This window comes from Rhipicephalus microplus, chromosome 3 (genome assembly GCF_043290135.1).
Source record: "Rhipicephalus microplus isolate Deutch F79 chromosome 3, USDA_Rmic, whole genome shotgun sequence".
Classification (NCBI taxonomy): domain Eukaryota; kingdom Metazoa; phylum Arthropoda; class Arachnida; order Ixodida; family Ixodidae; genus Rhipicephalus; species Rhipicephalus microplus.
In genome coordinates, this window is record NC_134702.1 from 66,835,086 (window position 1) to 66,851,364 (window position 16,279).

Consider the following 16,279-nt stretch of genomic DNA (forward strand, 5'->3'; position numbering starts at 1 on the left):
AACGTTTCTCGTGCAACGAACCAAGTATTCTATAGAAATATTCATACCGATTATTAATCATGAAGTTAGTTCGTCTAGTTCTATTGGGAAGGAGAAGAGGGGCTATATATTTCACTGTATGAAAGCTGAAACGCATCAGCCACTCAAAATAGTGATGTGTTATATTAGGTGTAATCTAGTGAAAACGAGATGTGTGATAACAAAGGCTATCGGTGTCTATACAACGGAGTCAGTGCCTGAATAATACGTTTTCATTCACAATTCCAGATTTCTCACACTTTTTTATGCTCTTCAACTTGTATAAGCGTAGTTGAAAAATGACTTACATTTAGCCTTTATTTAACCCAAGCACTTGGACTTCGGTTGCATGTTACCTGCAACCTGTGTCATATAAGCGAGAAATGTAGAATATTGTGAATATATATATATATATATATATATATATATATATATATATATATAAATCGATGAGATCTAACAGACCGTAATGCGAAAGAATATATAGGAGAAGTTATGAGAACAAACGGAATGTAAATAAGAAGAAAGAAAAGTGGGCGAAAAATAACCAGCCGTGAGCAGGAATCGAACCTACGACCTTCGAATAACGTGTTCGATGCTCTAGCCACTGAGCTATCACAGCGGCCGCTGTGATAGCTCAGTTTGTATATATATATATATATATATATATATATATATATATATATATATATATATATATATATATATATATATATATATATATCACTTGAAGCTGTGTAAAATTGGGAAGCAAAATTCATCTTTTCTGATTATTCATATCAGTCAAGGGTAACTGAACTTAAATATCGTGCCAACCTCGCTACCATTCGTCACGACGCTGTAGAGCTCGACTGTGCCTGTTTTTCAAATTATATCATGCATTACCTCGTACACCCGCCATCAAGCCAGCCCATAGTCATTCGGACCACATCAATCACGTGACAGCTGTGTACCGGCCAACTGCTCACACAACTGCACACCTTTCATTGTTTTTTGTCAAGACTGCACGAGATTGTGATGGCCTTCTTACTGACGTTGTGCACCACTCCAGTGTCATACACTTCATAGCAGTGATCTAGCATCTACCCCTTTAACCCATTGTGATAACCCACACTTAGGTAAAACGTCTTCGTTGGAGTCTTTGAGGACAGGACAGGACAAACAACTTTATTTGGTCCTGAGAGTCAAGGCAGCGGGCCAGCTATGTAGGTCCCCACCCAGCCGTTGGCTAGTCCCATGTCGGAACAGAGAGGCCATGCCTCTATGCTCGTTCACGGGCCCTCTGGACAGCCTGAAGCTGGACGTCTTGTCTGGGGTCTGTGATTGCCGTCGTCCAGTCTTCTTCTGTTTTAAAATCTTGTAACGCAGCGCACTGCCAGAGCATGTGACTCAAAGAGCAAAATTCACCACAATCTGGGCGAAGTGGATCAATATCCGGATGAAGCATGCTCAGAAAGCCCCTAGAGGGTTAAGACCCCGTCTGGAGCATGCGGAGCGTGCTTGCTTGTGATCTGTGGAGCTTATGATGGGGAAAGGGAAAAGTCTGTCGCTCTCCTCTGTAATGAGATGTTATCTCGTGAAAAGTAACGAGAGGATCACTGTGGACGAGCTCTCCCGAACTCACCCGAGAGACCACCCCGTCGCGGCTTGTGAAACCTCGCGCACAGTCGTGGGCTATCTCGTTTGGGTTCAGGTGACCCGGCAGTACGTCTGGTCCCATGTGAGCGGGAAACCAGACTATGTGATGAATAACGTCTGAGGGGGGTTTGCTGTGGAGAATTCCGGCTGCCTCTGTGGCTATCAATCCCAATGCGAACGCCCTAACGGCCGCTCGGGAATCGGTGTACACCGTGGTGCGTTTCGTGTCCAGTAATGCCAGCGCTACAGCAGCCTTTTCTGCTACATCGACCAAGGAGGTCTTCACTGAAGCTGCCGAGACAAGTTCTCCCCTGTCATTGACTACTGCCACGGAAAACTTGCTGCCGCCGGCGTGGCGCGCTGCGTCCACAAATGTCTCTGTTCCGGAGAGGTTCTTTATGAAAGCCCTAGCCCTCGCCAACCTACGACCTTTATTGTGTTGGGGATGGATGTTTCGTGGAAGAGGGTCAACAATAAAAGAATTCCTTGTTTGATAATCAAGCTGCGTAGTTTCTCCCTGATTGAAGATAGGACGGAGGCCTGCCGCATCGAGCAGTTTTCTTCCTGTTTTGAAACTCGATAACCGAATTATTTGTGCTGACCTTTGCGCTTCAATTAATTCCGAAGTGGTGTTGTGCACTCCCAACTTCATGAGTTTTTCTGTGCTAGTCGTGATTGGGACGCCGAAGTCTTTGAGGTATTATAAATAAAGTATTAGGTTTGTCTGAGAGTACTGTAAGAATGGTTAATGAAGTTAAAAAAGAAATTCAACATTCAATGAAAAAAAAATAGTGACACGAACTTGCGTTTTCGTGGCAAGAAAACCTGTCGGAATCACATTCTGCGTGCTTGACGTCCCAGAAATCAGCGAATGCGATTGTGTAGGCCATCTACGCAAATCTTCTACGGCTGAGGTCACCATGGCTGTAAGAGGAGTTTACGATAAATTTTAGACTGTATTTGATTCGAATTTAGTTGTCGTGATCATTTATAGACACCAGCTCCAACACAAACCTGCAAAGCGCAATCATGCCAAGTGTTTTCTTTAGAGAGAACTATAGTCGGTTACAGCCTACGAAGAAATTTGAGCTCTGCGTCACGTCCCACAAATGTAGGATTTTCGTAAATGTGTTTAGAAAAATTTATTTTCACATGCCTCAAGAGTATTTCAACAGGACACTTGCTTTTTAGACATAAGTTACCGATAAATGTGTTTAGAACAATTGTTCGACGGTTTAGAGTACGGTGTACTCTACTATGGGGGAGCTTTAGGCGTTCTCGGTTAAAAAGCCTCTAAAGACGAATGTTTGGAGTGTGTTAAACAATATTTAACAAGTCTGAGTAATTCGTACTCTACTATGGGAGAGCATTAAGTTGTCCCCGATGACGAAGATGCTCAAGCGAGTCATAAGCAAATACTTTGTGCGTATAAACGATTTAACGTACGAGGTACTTTTCCATGGGAGAGCCTAAAGCCGTCCCGTGGCCCTCACACCTGATGAGGCCGTGTCGACCAACATTACGCCATGTGTACGGTGTACTGTATGGAGAGGTGTTTACTACAAGCACTCGACAATTTAGAGTACATTGTATTCTACTATTGGAGAGCAATAAGCTGTCCCAGAATTTGTGTTTAAAAGAAGTAGTTAACAATTTACAGCACTTGGTACTGTACTATGGGACAGCTGAAAGCCGTCCCACGTGCTATCCGACCGTGCATGGTCGTTGAATGTGTGTTCAGAAAAAGTGGTTAACGATTTAGAGTACTCGGTACGCTACTATGGGAGGGCATATCTGTGTGTTTAGAAAGTGGTTAACGATTTAGAGTACTCGGTACGCTACCATGGGAGAGCTGAAAACCGTCTCTTGGGCTAAGTTCTCTCGCACAGTCTATTGCAGTGTTTAGGATATGTGTGTGTGTTTAAAAAAAGTGTGTAGCAATTTAGAGTACTAGTTACTCCAATACTGGAGAGCTGAAAGCCGTCCCGTGGCTACGCTAAGAAGAACCGATTACGTGACACTGTGTTTAGAAAAAATTTATTGCCACAAACGTCAATAACACTCAACAGAACATTTCCGTCTTAGACATACTCTAACGATGATGACAAGACAGACGTCATTTACATGAACATGGATATGAGATGACGTTGACACTGCGTGGAGAAAATCCGCTACTTTGTATCAATCATGCAACGTCAGGTCTTTCACGTATTTCATTCATATGACTTGGCATGTGTCCATATTGATAGTTTTCGGTCAGAAAATTTGACTTCTGGCAAAATTTCATCGAAAATTCTTTCTTCAATGATCAGGCAGACGTAACATTTTCACAAGTAACAACGAACTTTTGATTCATAATATGCGTTGTATTTGCACTGTCAGCGAAAATGTTCTATTGTTCGAATAAAAATTGACTATCATTGCTCTGTTGCACACATGAATTGCAGGCACGCTGCAGCATTAGGGCAGAACGCCTATTTATTCTTTGGTTGTAAGAGACTATCTTGAAGTATCGGAGCGAAGTTGAAGCTTCTCTCGCCTGAACTTCTGGTATCAGTCGATGGGCTACGCTACTGCTTAGGTCACCAAAGAAATTTCAATCATTCGACACAAACCCCGAATCACTGAACGTGTGCGTATTACGCACACACATTTAAGCTTTCAGGGCTGATACATGCATATGAAGACACCTTATAAACAGAGCTAACGTAGCTATTTCCTTTACCGAAGGGGTAGTTCTTATTACCCAATTGGTGGTGCACTTTGAACCTATACTGATATGGACTATGAATGGATGGCTTCTGCAGTCACGAATATTCATTCAATGAAACACTTCTGAAACATTACTGAGAATACCGTGCTATCCTTCCTAACGCAGGCTGCTAAAATATGGCTACAGAATTTCCAGGCGGCGACAAGATGTGGGGAGGTACGTTACCCTCGCACACGAAAAAAGCAAGCCAAGTAAACAAAGGTGAGATTGTTTGCTTCAGTAAAGCATGGTTTTCAAAGAGCGGACCCGTTAAAGCCAACCGTTAGATCATGCCTAGGAAAAGAATGGCCCCATATCTGCATGTTACGCCGCAAATGTCACCGAAAGACGATAGTCTTGCGCCTGGAGAGTGAACGAAACGTTTATTTGATGTTCTGCGTGAAAAAACCGGTGAATGGTATTCTGGAGGCGCTGCGTTAGGGTGCGTCGAGAGAGCAGCGGAGGTGAACGAGCACATCAAGACACGGCACACGCAAGGAGGATTAAAAATTTTTTTCTTTAATCCTCCTTGGGCACACGTGAGACATGAGCGCTATCTGGCAGTTATCTTGGAAAACGAAGCGCGTGGCGTGCTCGCCCGTAATTGAGGCGATAATGTATAGAACGCAAGGCTACGGGTAGGTGCCACCACCATGTCGCCTTAGCAAAGCGTTGGAAATTTAACACTTGCCTTTTTGTGCAAGCGTTGCATTATCAGCGCAGTGTGATAAACACCACGGTCCTTAGAATTACTTATGCATTTTTTTTGTATAAAAGCACACATACCAAATATTGACGTGTTTTTAGAGTGCCTCAGATATGCGTAATAATTGTTTTTCAATTGATAATTGCACAAGTATGAACGCTAAAACGTGAGCAATATTAGTGGACGCTGCGGATTGGGTCCACCGTTTGAGGTATCGCTAGGTGTCGTTTGAGGTACCGTTAAGATAAGGTCCCTACCATTGTATCATGATATCGCATTGAATTCTTGCTTACATATTTGTCAAAATTGTCATGTATATTAGAGCAAATGTTTTCACTGTAACGTAGTGATGTTAGTCGTGAAATATAGATGTGCCGAGGTATATATGCCCTGTTACTGGAATGGTATGAAGCCTTTGTGTTCTGTACATGTCGTAAATAAACTTTTTCTAAACAAGATGAAACAAGGTAGCGTCACTCATTGTTCTCGAGCCGTCCTCCTCACTGTCTCGATTACTCCTCTTTTTCTCTGCCATCCGCGTCTGTAATTGGTTCATTACTTGCACGTGATCTTGCAAATGGCTGGTGGTGTTATTCATTATTATGCAAAAGGTTCAAAACGAGTACGCATGCGCATATGCATCCAGCCGGATTCTCGCCGTGACCATAGACAAAATCGTAGCCAGAACATAAACTGAAGAGGAGGAGCGTTTCGGTGTGCGCTAAGTCGACCAAGATTGTTTCGCCATGCTCGTTCAATGCAACATCTGCGTTTTTCAGCAATGCTGCGTTGCCGTAAACAACAGAAAATGGTTTCGCTGTCTTCAACTTACCTCGTGCTTTCCGAGATGAAGCGCCCCATGAAGTGCAACTTTAAACCATTTAAAGCGAATGCTTTCGTGCAACTCCGTCAACGTATGTCGACGCGGATCTGCGAAGCGAGTTCACTTGTCGGTTTTTATTGAAACGCCAGGCGCGCGTCTAATGCGTGTCTAGTGCATGCCAGTTGGTACAAATACATGTGGGTATGCACGTATACAGAGCAGCTGTAGGTTGTAATCAACGCACCTTCAGAAACATTTCACTCTTGACCAGTTCCCGCTTGAGCCGAAACGCGCTGCTTCGAGACACCTCAACAGTAGAACTCTCACTTTTCAGGAAGTTCCCAGCACCGCATCAGAATCACTTGGCATCACGATTGTCCAAATGGGCACATTTAAAAAAAAAACGCCATCGCAGTGCTGCTGGACGAGTGTTCGTACCAGTCTGGTCGTAGTTTTTTTTTTCTTGCGTGTGCACAAGCCGGTTGTGATCAATCGTCACAACGTCACGCCCTGTGGCCACTTACAGGATCCAGCAAGAAGCACGTTCACTGTGTCACAGCACGAACAAAACACAATCGGAGAAGTGGACTAGTTAGAACTGGACAAAATACCGCGGCCGTGGAACTAAAATGTACTACGCGAGACGCCATGGCTAGTGGTGTAAAGTATAGAACTGCACAAAGTTGCCGGTTGAGTAACGCACATCCTGCTTGCTCTTGTGTTGTGCCGTTTATGTTCATAATGGTAACTGTTTATTCTACGACTTATTTCGTTCCATTTTGTTTCATTTACATCTATTCACCGTAGCAACGGAACCCAAACATTCCCTTTTGGATGAAAGTTTTAAACCTTCTAGGGGGCGCTTTAGGAACATAGGCGAAGAAGAAAAGGAAAGGTGTCACTACCTTGGAAACTTGTTTCATCTAGGGACCTTACGTTAAGAACAGACAAAGAGACACATGTACAGACAGACAGACAAAAATTTTTGCGTCAAAGGTCCCCCAAAAGATTATCGTTTTAAAAGAAAATAAACTGCCATTCCCATGGAAACTACCAACACAACCACCCTGTGTGATCGGCCAAGAATGGACCTCTCCCTGTTTGTAAACATTGTAACGTCACTGCGGGCACCCCGCCCACCATAACTTCTCTCGGAGCAGGTGCTGGTTCGCAAGAAAGTACCACCAGCGGGGTATTTTTGCATAGCCGAGCTGCATGTCTGCATTCCTTCGACAAAAATTTCTACATTGCTTTGTTCTAAAGTCGCAGCTTCTGAAAGAACGCGTCGTGGAAGGGTCACTGGTCATAGTGTGGAAACACCCTAGTCGTATAGTTGGATGGATGGAGAAACTTCATTTAGAGTACTGAGAGACGCGACTAGCATGCAGTGGGCTTAACCCACGTAGGTGGCAGCCGTAAAAAAAAATCTGATCTTTTCGAAAGGGAACATATAGAATGTACACGGGGACTGGCACTTGGAGAAATATTTGCATGGCGTGGGTGCAAACTTCTTCATTTTTCATCGTGGTAAGTGCAATGCAGTTTTAAACGAGCTACAGCATTGGCGGCAGCATGGTTTTGAGCTGCTGCGCGCAACGTCACGGATAAGATTCTCACTCATTGCGCAAAAGTCTGATCGGAGATGAAGGGGGAAAAAACACTTCTTGCCGTGCGTGAGGGTGAAGTAAACATATCGTCATAAAAATTAAAGTAAATTTCTGTCGCTGCGTTTGTCAATAACCCAGTGAAAATGCATGTGATTTAAAACCCGAAAACATGATATTATGTAATATGATCTGGCATAGTTACCTTGCTGCATTTGACACCTATAACGTGTTTTTGTACCTATATTGCTCCTTTAGGCCTGAGACACAAACTTCTAATGCACATTGTCGCTTCATAAGGACAGAGCCGTAAATGTCCAAAGTAGATAAGAAACGAAAATCTCCGCTGTTTTCATTAACACGTATCAGGTATCCGGTAATACGAGTTATAGCCATGGTGAAGCGTGTATGCAGATTTGGTAACGCTACAACATGCTTATAGCTCATGCGTAGTCATATACATCACCCGGAGATCATGCTTTATTTTTCTGCTCGCCCCGCATACGCTGAGATGTACCCAGTTGCAGATGATCACGTCAAATTCATTTTCACTTTGACTAAAATGTCAGATCGTAAAGTTCCATCGACAACCGGTTACTGCAACCGGCCCTCAACGAATACCAGTGTTTTCGCAAACAGGACGCATAGCAGAAGTCACACTGCACACACCACGCACAATATTCCCAGTTTCACCGTCCATGAAGGCCAACCAATATTGTCGATGTCTTTCAACGCACACTACACGCCACAGTCAACATAGCACATTTTCGAAGGCTATGCCGCTGTTCCTCGCACAGGCCACCACGTGTGTTAACTTCTCCGAGATAAACAGCCAGCCAGCGTGGCAAATGTGTCATACCGCACTTTACCACTCCCCTAGACGTTCTCTAACACATACCACAGCTAATGTTGTCACTGTGAGATGAAGATTAAGCTCTTAAAAAGACAAAAACTTGCCCCAAGCACCAAGCCACTGCACCCCACTTAATCACCGGCGGGAGTGTTCTGCCAACCACCACCTTGCACGTGCACTGGTGACGTCACCCTGTGACGTACCCCAGTAGAGGTTTATTGGGTACTTTAGAAAAAAAACATTTAAAAACCAGAAAAGAACAATTTGCTTTGTAGAGCAATTTTTCAACAAATATTGTTTTATGTTGGGTATATTGAAAATAAAAAAGTACGGTTGGATCAATTCTTATCGAATTAGAAATAAATGAACAACACATAAAAATTTTTCCAGCCCTCTTCCCACAACCATTGCGTAGCTGCCTCAGTTTTACTTTTATTTTTTAGAACGTCGCATTAGAGACCTATATTTCGAGTTTTTGGCAATATTGTCGGTAGTCGGATGCCACTTGATCAGTCCGTGGCCTTTTCTGCACAAAGGCGGATGTGCACAAGCCTTCACTGATGGGTGCTCACTTCAGAGGGACGTCATGAGCAGGACGGCGGGTGGCTTCGCCTTCAGAGAACATTGCCGTGTCACTGAGCGCGACTACTTCTGTAGTCGCCGAGACGACCAGCTGCAATGCACAGATCGTCTAGGTGGGTCCTCTGCGAAATTCTTTAATTGTATCTAACTATAGGAACAATTTCGATGTCAACTTAAATGGTACTCGAACCTTCTATGACACATTACAAGTGCAGCGTGAATAGAAATAAATCTTTTGGGGCACTCTAAAAAGGTTGGTGGTAATTTTAGGAAGATATTGTTACGGTGGTGGTAGCCGCGTAAATTGAGGCCGGACACGGCGGCTTTGAGCCATTTTGAAGCAGCGGCATTGCTTGATATCATATATACGGTCGTGACGTTGGTGTACACGAGCAAGCTGAAGGCATCGTCCGCGACGCCCTTGTGTATGTGGCCCACCTTGTCACTCTCTGTCATTTGCTCGTCCACTTTCCGGCACAACGCGAGCACGTCCTGTATGTACGAGACATACGACTCAGTTGAGGACTGCACACGAGTGGCGAGTTCTTTTCGCGCTTCCATTTGGCGACCGGATAGGTCCCCAAAGATGTCGCGTAGTCGCTCCTTGGAGACATGCCTGCTGGTGAATTCGGTCTCGTGGGCGTCGAACATGACACATGGGGTGCCGTCCAAGCAAAAGATTACGTTGGCGAGCATCATGGTAGGGTTCCGTCGGTGTGCCTGGCTAACACGCTCGTACACACGGAGCCAGTATTGAACGTCAAGCACAGGTTGTGTGGAGAATGTACGGGGATCACGGGGGTAGGGAACCGTCAGGTATGTAGTGGCTGGAGCTACAGATCGATACGCTGACCGGTTGTTGTCATTGCTAGCCATGGCTGGAGACTGAACGGTGTGGCCACTGCGAAGCTCCATTGTGAAAACGGGAAACGTTCCACCTCCACCAAATATGTTACGGAAAAGAAGAGACGCCGTATCGACGAAGCTGGGGATTAGATGTATTTAAAACCAGTGGCAATGACGTGACTGGTTCACCAGCGATCAAGCGGAGAGAAACCCTTTGTCTTCCTCGTCAGGCATGCACGCGCGTCCTCACCTAGAATATCACTATGCATGCATGTAGCAATATTTCACATTTCCGTGCTAATATCTAGCTAATATCGGAACAAGTACTTGAAGTATGAACGCTTGGACTCAAGAAGACAGCGGCAATCATAAGTCTCCGTATTCTTGTGTCTTCGCGCATTTACACTATGGTGTTCTCAAACTGGGCAGTGCGTCGTCTTCGCTACAGACCAATGGAAAAAGCACATTCATTCTTGCGATGACGCCACCAGGATGGAGGAGCCTGGATCAGTCGGTCTGTCCGGCGCGTGACATGGAAAGCTGCGTTAACTTTCGGCCATTTTTTAAATTTGAATAATACACAACAAAAGTTCGAACGAAAATTATATGCCAGATTCGAACACTGCTGAACACAGACATGCATAATTACAATAAAGTTTCTTCGTTGTCTGGGCTTGCACACTTCCTGTCGAAGATTGCTGTCCGGGATCATCTGCATTCTGAAAGTTTTGACCGCAGAAGGAATAACAATTTATTTCGCGGTTCATTGGATGATTAAGAACGCATGCCTGGATATAACATTAACCCGAAGTTATGCGAGGAAACACTCAAGGAGGTCCAGAGAGGTGTATTCCACAGCATGACCACCACTTATCTCTAACATCCAGGAGTGTAGTCACAAGGTTTTTGATAGAAAATATATAACGCTCAACGATGCATACTGTCCCATTCATTTGCACATTTTACTTCTCAGTGGGGCACCAACATACATGAATTCAGCTATGATTGATACATTTGAAGCGTTAGATGTGTCCTGTGCACGAAGTGCAATGCATCAGGCATCCCCAAATACGCAGTTTGATATGCACATGCGTGGGAAGAATCGGAAATCACCGTGTCAGCATAAAAATGTGCGAACACGTTACGAGAAACAGAGGATAGCAATTGACGAGTTTCTTTCGTAGCACACGATTAGCGCAGCAACAACGACGACTGATCATGGAGCTTTTGTATGTCCGCTTACCGTAAATTACTTCAAGGAGCAGCCGTATATGGCAACACAGAAGTTTATTGTGATCTGATACTGAATGTCGTCATCACATAAAGAAAAACGTTTTCGGCGCCGGATGACACATTGCCCTATTTCGCCACAACATAGTTACGTGCTCAAATCTGAAGTATTACGAATGAAAAATTTGCCCAATCTGCCATTCAAACAAATAATGCAAATGAAGGAAAACTTGTCCTTCCCGTCGGATGCTACATATGGGAAGGGTGATATTGAGTCCTCTTCAATTTTCTTCATTAAAAGTGCACAAATAATTTCAACTCTATATGCTTTTGTTGGCTTGATTCCCTGTCGGTTTCATTAGTTGCGCATAAGTAGTAACAGCGAGTGATTGAAAAAGGCAAAACAAGCATGCGTGGGACTGGCGGATCTTCTGCGTGCGTCTGATTTATTTCGGGATTTAACCTCAGGATTTGCATTGAAATATGTAATGAGGCCATTTCATATTTAGCGTAAAAATTCCGGTAGGAGTCCATTAAGGCATAATATTTCTTGTGAGTAATGTCCTCATCAATCGCACATTTCAGTAAAAATTCTAACTATAAAAAAATAAAGTTCCAAATCAGCGTGTCCATGACCGCGTGATGGTCTCTTTATTGGGCCTTATAGAAGCTAGCGATTGTTAGAAAGCACATGAAAGACACAATGCCCATGCAGAGCTCTGGCAATGACCTCAACCTATGGAGATATAAAGAATGAAAGAAAGAGAGAGAAAGAAAGAAACGAAAAAAGAAAAAAAGCAACACATGAGGAACGCGCATGCGAAGCTTCGCTTGTAACTCTATGTCGGATTTGTTTTGTACACCATCTATGTAAAATAACGTTCAAAACTCGCAGCGGCCAATGTGGTTTGAACGGTGACCATCCCGGTACTATTGTCCGGAATGACAATACGTTATCCTGAAGTCACGTTACAAGCCTGTGTGTAAGTTAGCCAGATAAAAGATGAACATTAGGCGGCGTGAAGTTTCTGAATAAAAGTGTGGATAATCGTCTTTCTCTTAGTGCCGTAAAATGTAGATCTTGATATTGTGCATATACCATATTCCTAGAAATAAACTATAGGTTTTAATTATTGCAATACTTTCGAACCTTACGCAATTTAAACTTATCGATTAGTCGGATAAGGGTAGGTTTATGCGAAAATACCATATTTCAGCAGCATACTACTCAATTGCAGGTTGGGTCTTCTGAGCGGATGGGCCAGCCGCATCAAAACGGATGGTCTCAATAGCCTCGAATACAAACGCTTGGACATGAAATTCAACAAGCTCTACACTTGGATACTGGTTGACCTACGAGAGCCAAAATGACAATTAAGTGTGATCGCATCTATAGACACCGGGTCGAAAGCACGCCTTCGTGCAGATGCATGTGTAGAGAAGACCTTGCGGTTGAGAATTTCTGTACCTAAGACGCAAGCTCAAAGGTGTTCGCCATGGAATAGCTTTTAGAACATTATGGCACCATTTCATCTGGTCAAAGCAATTGATCGTTGTACAAAATATTTTCCCTCTCTTTGGACATTGTCTTTTTTTCTGATGTGCTTCATGCACTTTGCTCAAAGTGATGCGTGTGCGTCGCCTGGTAGTATGTTACCCGCGAAACGCAATCATTTTTGCTTTTGAAAACTGTTCGAATGTGTCCTCAGTGTCATCAACAAGAACACCTCATGTTCTGCAACGTTGACGGAACATCATTTGGCCACATTCCTCGTTCGGTAAGAGAAATGTCACCTGCCGACATATACACCGATGGATTGATCTCAGCCTACATCTTCACAGGTGGCGCTGTTATCCCAACCTGCCAAGTGACAATGAAGTTCAGAGTGTCCCTCAAGACGACATCAACAACAATGGAGCATGCCGCCTGACGTAGTGTTGTTCTTTATATCGCGAAAGCGCAGCCTAAAAAATGGTTTGTTTTTTTGCTGCTCTAAGACACCCCTTCAGACTCCGCAATCAGAGTTACGATGAAGGGTGCATGAGCAGCTAGCGAATGAAATAAGAATTGTCCTTCACCAAGCTTTGTCGAAGAGACATGACGTAGCATTCGAATAACAGCCGGGACACGGTGGAGGTATTAATTACGCCCTTTCTGATAATGCCACTCGGTCCACCTACAAGGACCAAGCAGTCCAACACGCGTGTCGAGAACAGACGCTGCAAGGTGCCTTTGCCCGTTCACTGACGCAATGACGCAAACTCGGTTGACCCATGCCATGTCTGAAACCGTCGCATATACAAGCTATAGATTCACCGAGAAAGCTGTGAATCCCATAGTGCGTTTACCACCGTTACACAACCTCTGTGTGCCGCTTATGGTTAGGAGGGGCTTTCACGAAGCTCTAGCTACTTCTTCCGCATAGAAACAGCAGACACTTCCAGATTAGACACGTGGAACAGTGATGAAACGATAGAGCATCCACAGTATGTCTGTGGTTGTTTTGTGAGCGAAAGCAACGTTCTACGCCACGCGCTGAACAAACTCTACAATAGACTCTTTCTGGAGAGATCTTCAGGTTGCGGTGCTACCCGTAGCGCCACAGTCATTGACAGTGTCTTTACAAATCGGCCGGGTTGAGCGATACCTTGTAGGAGAAAGTAACAGACCGATGCATATGTACCCTGAGACTATTTTCTTCCTTCGTTCTTTTTTAATTCCTTCAATATTTTTTTCAGTGTATGGGTTAGCAAACCGGAGGTGTATTTGGTTATCGCTTCTTGCCTTTCGTTACTTCTTTCGGTGGACCATAAGCGCAACCCCCATTGATATTGTGGTGTAGTTTTACAAGTTTTGTCAACGTGTGCTATGTGCGATATCATTGTGCGCACAAATGAAGAACTGACAAGTTTGTGAAGGTATCTTAAAACAATTTCTCTTATATTCCAACTTTTATACAAATTAGTGTTTAAAGCTTAAAAAATGAACAAACCGGCGGGCTCTCAACAGTAGTCAGAGCATCATCAACACCGGATAATTATGATACTGAAGAGTTAATTATGCGTGTTCTACACAGATTATGGAATGATTGATATGTGGGGTTTAACGTCCCAAAACAACCATGTGATTATGAGGGACGCCGTAGTAGAGGGATCAGAAAAATTTGACCAGCTGGGGTTCTTTCCTGTGCACCCAAGTCTGAGCACACGAATCTCCAGCATTTTCGCTTGCATTGAAAAATGCAGCCACCGCAGCCACTAGACCACCAAGGTGGGGCACAAAATAAGAAAGCCATGGTGCTTGAACACAACTTGATAAGAAGTAAAAGCAGAAATAGGACGTTCAAATGTTATAAATGCCTAGTTAGAACTAGTTATAGTGGTTAACTTTGACGAGCAAGTACCATGTTTTCTCGAATAGTGGTTCGATTGCTTGAAAAGAGGTGTGTTTTAGAGGCTTTCAAAGTTGAAGCAAGTGCCATGTTTTCCCGAATAATGGGTCAATTTGTTGAAAAGAGGTGGACCAAAGAGGCTTAAATATAGAAGAAAGTGCCATGTTTTCTCGGATAATGGTTTGGTTGGTTAAAAAACAGAAAAAAAACAGGGCGTAGTTGCTTAAAAATGGCAGCACGCTCCATGTTTTTGCGGATAATGGGTTGATTGGTTGAAAAGAAGCGTGTCATAGGGGCTTCAAAAAATAGGAACAAGCTCCATTTCCCCCCCTAATAATGGTTTGGTTGGTTCGAAAGAGGTGTGCCTTAGTGGCTTCAAAAAGTGCCAGGCCTGCGAGGAAGACGCAGCATAGTCAAAGCAAAAGCTTGAATAGCTGCCTTTCAGAGCCTTTTCTAAACACTAATGAGGTAACTGCTGCAAACACACTTGCTGTGTACCCGCTATAGAATTAATAATAATAATTTCTGGGTAGTAGACCAGCATACGTTATGCTATCCTTCGTCATTCTTCTGAGAAACGTAGAATTCACTAAACACTTGAAAATTATTTTGTGCCAATTGTTCATGCAGTGGTCGACGACGATGAAGGATTATGCCTCAAGTGGGTATGCAGCACTGTCAATAGTTGATCAAAAACGCACTTTTGTAATGGGTTTGATACAACCCAATCGTTGTGCTATTTGCATTGTGTTACGCCTCGTTGTTCTTTTGGTGTTTTAAAACGCTTTATTACTCGTATTACCACGATTACTCGTATTACCACTTTACCGACATAAAGCCGGCCTAAGGCAAGTTTGCAAACAAGTACCAATCACTAGTAGAATAGTGAACTGGCAAGCAGCGAACCCTGGTTCGAGCTCCACTGTGTCCTTTGTGCTAGGTGTTTTTTTCTTACTTCGCGATAGTGGTTACGGATACCGGCGGCGGCGGCGGCGGACAACTACAACGCCACGCGGAACCTGAGATTTGATCTTATGACAGCCTTCGCAGTAAAATACGAGCAAGCTCCGTGTGCTTGAAGCAAGAGGCGCCTGAGTGGTACGAAAGAGTTAGGCAATCCTGGTAATGATGAATTATCATCACTCATTTAGGTTACACCACTTCCCGTCAATAATAATATTTACCGTACGTGTTCAGTATCATTTACAACTTTAGCGAGACTGCACGGGTAGTTTTTCTCCTATATCGATCACAATAAGACTTTTTTGCAAAAGAAGTGAAGCTCTGCAGCCGTAGATGTCCTTGAACGGTGGTTCTTGAAAGTGGCGGTAATATTTCTAGCCTTATAACCATTGCTAAAGACGAACGCAATAGATATGATGAAGCAACATTGTAAATAGTTGCGCAGTTTGCGTACCTCACGCGCAGAAAAAGCTGAGATTGCTGTTACAAAGCCGAAGATTAAAGCTTGGACTAAGGTACAGCACTGCACACTGGGCAGCTAATCACTAGCAGTCTCAAGGATGGTCTGTATTAAGCGATCAAATATTGCCCTAGGACAGTTGCTGTTAGGCCTGCGGCATGGACCATAAGATATATTGGCCCAGTCCTCGTCTCTATGTATGTACTATGTGTAATTTTGCGCTGAGTTGTTTATTATTGAAATGCAATCTGGGCCAATCCCACTCTTGACTTTAGTAAAGTGAAGGTGCATTGTCGCTTGTGCCAACATCGCACAGTACACAGGCTTCTAGTGAAGAAAATAATGCAGCACAAAGCAGCATAAGGACAAAGAATACCGGGATGGGAGATGATTGCTCGTGTCGTGGCACATA

At 43.8% G+C, this 16,279-nt stretch overlaps 1 protein-coding gene across 6 annotated transcripts in view; it reads left to right on the top strand.

Moving 5' to 3' along the window:
- LOC119161297 (beta-1,4-galactosyltransferase 1-like) overlaps nt 1-12,634 on the top strand; it is a 36,771-nt gene extending 24,137 nt beyond the window's left edge. For all 6 annotated transcript variants that reach the window (XM_075889704.1, XM_075889706.1, XM_075889703.1 and 3 more), the window contains 2 exons: nt 4,535-4,630; nt 12,291-12,634. In XM_075889704.1, coding sequence (XP_075745819.1) covers nt 4,535-4,630; nt 12,291-12,423 — 229 coding nt within the window. In that variant the 3' untranslated portion in view covers nt 12,424-12,634. The remainder of the gene's footprint in view (nt 1-4,534; nt 4,631-12,290) is intronic.
- The last annotated feature ends 3,645 nt before the right edge of the window (nt 12,635-16,279 follow it).